Source organism: Protobothrops mucrosquamatus, unplaced genomic scaffold (genome assembly GCF_001527695.2).
Source record: "Protobothrops mucrosquamatus isolate PMUCROS unplaced genomic scaffold, P.Mucros_1.0 scaffold15816, whole genome shotgun sequence".
NCBI classification, from domain to species: domain Eukaryota; kingdom Metazoa; phylum Chordata; class Lepidosauria; order Squamata; family Viperidae; genus Protobothrops; species Protobothrops mucrosquamatus.
Genome location: NW_015401581.1, coordinates 1 through 4,086, shown reverse-complemented (window position 1 = coordinate 4,086; position 4,086 = coordinate 1). Strand labels below are relative to the sequence as shown.

General features: G+C 33.3%; 1 protein-coding gene across 1 annotated transcript; it reads left to right on the top strand.

The window, feature by feature from the left end:
- The first annotated feature begins 470 nt into the window (after window positions 1-470).
- On the top strand, window positions 471-4,078 carry LOC107301708 (DDB1- and CUL4-associated factor 13). The gene is made up of 3 exons (XM_015830896.1): window positions 471-613; window positions 2,557-2,720; window positions 3,706-4,078. Exons 1-3 carry the CDS (start codon window positions 500-502, stop codon window positions 3,791-3,793), a joined length of 366 nt encoding a protein of 121 aa, XP_015686382.1. The 5' UTR covers window positions 471-499; the 3' UTR covers window positions 3,794-4,078.
- Window positions 4,079-4,086: the final 8 nt, after the last annotated feature.

Here is a 4,086-nt window from a genome sequence, read left to right as displayed (position 1 = left end):
TTTTCACAGAAGCCAAAAGAAAAACTGAAATATAAGGCAAATATGAATTCAAATATAGCTGCTCTTTTGAATCGTCACTGCTCTGCTTTCTATTAAAATCACACCCTTTTCATAGAAAAAAAGATGGTTAATTTCTCAATCTCTAATTTTCTCTAAAATTATTTTATTCTATTTCAAACAAAATAATAAATTAATGCTGACTCACCTCTTCATATCTATTATTTTGACTTTTTAACTTCCGGTATTTGCCTGATTAAGATCAGTATAATCAGATAATTTTTAGAAATGTTTAGGGTTGCATAGCTCTTAGGATAAATCTGTGAAAAGTGCTTGGTAGTACAAATATAGCATCTTTCCTATGCTACTTTTATGCTCCTGCACCCTTCCAAGTTGAATCCCAAAAGCTGCACAATTCTGTAAAAATACCATAAAATATTTCTAATTAAAATGAAAGCAAACTATCTTTTCTATTCTTAGAGAGGTCTATCATACAAAGAGAATGCAACATGTCATCACTGTCAAATGGACATCAGACAATAAGTACATTTTGTGTGGCTCTGATGAAATGAACATTCGTTTGTGGAAAGCAAATGCTTCTGAAAAGCTGGGTGTGGTAAGTAACTGCAAATTCATTGTTAGACTTAAAGCAGATTTATTCCTTTTAGACCGTCAAAAAGCACTAGGTTGTTAACCTTAAATTTTGGTAATAACTATAATTCATTGTAATTATTTTGTCTTAAACAAGAGAGTCTGTTTGGGCTAGCAGCTAAAGCACCAGGCTAAAAACTAGAAGATTGCAAGTTTTAGTCCCACTTTAGGAATGAAAGTCAGCTAAGTGACTTTGGGTCAATCATAGTTTGCTGTGGAATTCCATCTCATCTAAGAATCTGCCAGTGCTGTGTGTTTGCTGCTACTTTACGGTAGTTGGGGCATTGTAGTGTTCTGATTTTTTTTAGGTAGTAGATCTTAGGGGGATGGAGAAATAAAAGCAGTTGATTGCCTTCTTGATCTTTGCCTTTCTTGGCCCATCAAATAGCAAGTCTGGAATTGGCTTCCTGATTAAGCAGAGGGATCTGTACATCCTTGAGCATGGAACGTGTTCCTGTGTTCTTAAAAGAGGCAGTCATAAAGTTAAGAGGCCTCCCTTGATCCAATAAAGCTCTGTAATATAGATCCAACTCATACACGTATTTCATTTTTAGACAAAATGTTTAAAAGACAAATCACAAACTGACCTCCCAGCTCCATCTGCACATGGATGAAACTGATTTTCTGGTTCCATTTCAATCAAGATTTTGTCCAAAGTATGGTAGTCCTCACTATGATTGTTGACCTCAGAAAAGGTGATTTATGATACGTCTTTGAAATTATGACTATTACAACACTCCAATTATCACATGATCACAATTTGGATATTTGGCACCTGGCTTAGATTTACAATGCTTACAGCATCCTGCAGTCATAAGACCATAAAGCATCCTTCCTGAGGCTGTCAATAACTTTGAATAGTTGTTAAATAACTGGTCGTATGTCAGAGATTACCTGTAAACATAATTTGTTGAACTTTGGAGACTTGTGTGACATCTTAATTTATTATCTTTATAAATTGCCTAGAATTTTATCATGTTGGCAGCATATTAATAATGGAAATAAATAAAAGCTGCTGTAAAATGTTGCAGTATGAAGTGCTACTATTGCTAATTCCTAGTGATTTAAAACAGGGTTGTCTGGGCTTACAAATTTGGTCATTCTGATTGTTTAAGAGTTCGTTCTTACTCATCTACATTGTTCATTTCATAATTAGAATGAGCAACATCAAGCCAGAAGTGCTGTGAATATTTTTAAAAAGGCTCATTCCTTTGAAAGAAATAGGGTTGTGTCAGCTACCATTTTAATGTAATTGCCTTTAATTAAAATGAAAACCTTTTAATTTGGATTGTATTGACATTTTGCACAATAGGGATGATTGAAATGTACTGCTGACTAAGCAAAAGAAATGAAATACGATGGGTGGTGGGAAATACCTCCTACAGCTAATAAAATTAATGTTTAGTCTGTCTCTCTCTATATGAACAGTTTTTGAAAAAGAAATATTTCTTCTACTTGAGAGCTAGTTTAAATCTAGTTGGATTTTGAGGTATATTCTGCACCATTCTGATGATCAAAGTAGAACTTTTCTCATTTAACATAGTTAAATCATCAGAGATTTAGCAACCAGGCTAAGCAGAATACAATAGATTGCCTTTTAATTGAATTTATTAGAGATGTATAACTATAGAGATTTTCACAGTTAAAATAAATTTCTTTGGTTTCTGTATAAATTTAGACCTAATCTTCCTCCCTCCCTCTGTCCCATCAGTGTCCAATATAAGATTTATTTGCCAGATAGTACTTTGTGCTATTCTTTGGGATCTTGCAGTTCCATGACTTTCCCCAGTATATAGAAGGTGACAAGATTTCATGAAATGTTGCACACTCGTAAATCTGTTCTGGTATTGTGGAATTCATCATTGTTAAATATATGTTTTAAGATTGTGATTTTTTTTTTTTTGCTAGCTTGCTCCTCGAGAGAGAGCTGCTATTAACTATAATCAGAAACTGAAAGAAAAATTCCAGCATCATCCCCAAATCAGACGTATAAATCGCCATCGTCACTTACCAAAGATGATCTATAGTCAAGCCAAAGAGCTACGCATCATGAAAGAAGCTCGTCGGCGAAAGTATGTTTTATTTAATTTTTTAAAATTAAATGTATTCTAGTATTCTTTCCATTTGTCTATTTACTTTTGAACAGACTGGAACTCTCTAGACAGACTTTGGAGTCTTTTCCAGTTGATTATAAGACTAATCTGACAGTAACATGTTTTGACTTATTAGATGTGTTTCTAAAGTACAAGACATTGGCTTGGACAATACATTGTTTCCTTTCCAAGCTTAATTCTATAATAACATGTATTTGCTGAAACAGTTAGTTGGAGTATCTAAGTCAATAGGATAGAAATAATTAGCTTGGCCATGTTGAGGGAATTAGAAGGGGATGACAATGGATAATGAAGGTGAATAAGATCAGAGTCATTACTGGAATGCCCTGGAAGAACTACAGGTTATTACTAGAGACAGATTGAGATGGTCAGCATTTGACCATGCAGTCATCAGAACGGAAATCTGATTTGATGGCATCTATGTAAGTATCTAATGGCTAACGTAGTCTCCAAATAGTGCTTCTGTCTTTAGACTTTGCAATCAGATTCATCCTATTAATTAAATTGAAGTGGGAAGAACAGCAAAAAGGAGAAAGCACTCCTTGAGCTCTTATTCTGATACAGCAGAAATTACTGCTGTTCAGTAGATGCCATGCCATCTTTTTTTAAAACCTGAATAGGATTCATCTATTAATCTAATCATCTTTTGTACAAATGGGAGATGATGTTACTTTTGAACAAGATCTATATTAGCCAAGTGCACAGCATATACAGGAGAACATTGACTATCTATTCCAAATTTTATTTTTACTTTAATTGAATCTGCCCTGAAAAAGAGTGTCTCAATATTTCTTTCTTTTCAGAATCATAATCCAGTACCTAATATGTTAATTGTATTCCAAATATAATCCTACATTCTGATATATGAATATTGGTTATGTAGTAGTAACTTTATTTTCTAAGCAATGAAATACATAAAATATATTTTAATGTCTCTTTCTAGGGAACTGAACCGTCGTAAACATAGCAAGCCTGGATCTATACCACTTGTGTCAGAAAAGCAGAAACACATTATGGCTGTAGTAAAATAATCATATATAAAATTACCAGGGGTACTGAATTTCTATGGATATCATTTATATGTGAGATATATTTCTTTGTTACAAGATATAATGCAAAACTGCATTTTGATATTATGAAAACAATAAATTGAAACTGTAGTTGCTATAGTGTGGCTAATTGTGGTATCTTTATAGTATTTATTTTGCTGCATGGCTTGTAAAGAGCGAGAGTGAAAGTATCTTGAAAAGTACATGGAAATAATGCATACTAAAGGATATGGAACTAACTCAGAATATTGCAATACGTTTTCCAAAATATTAAG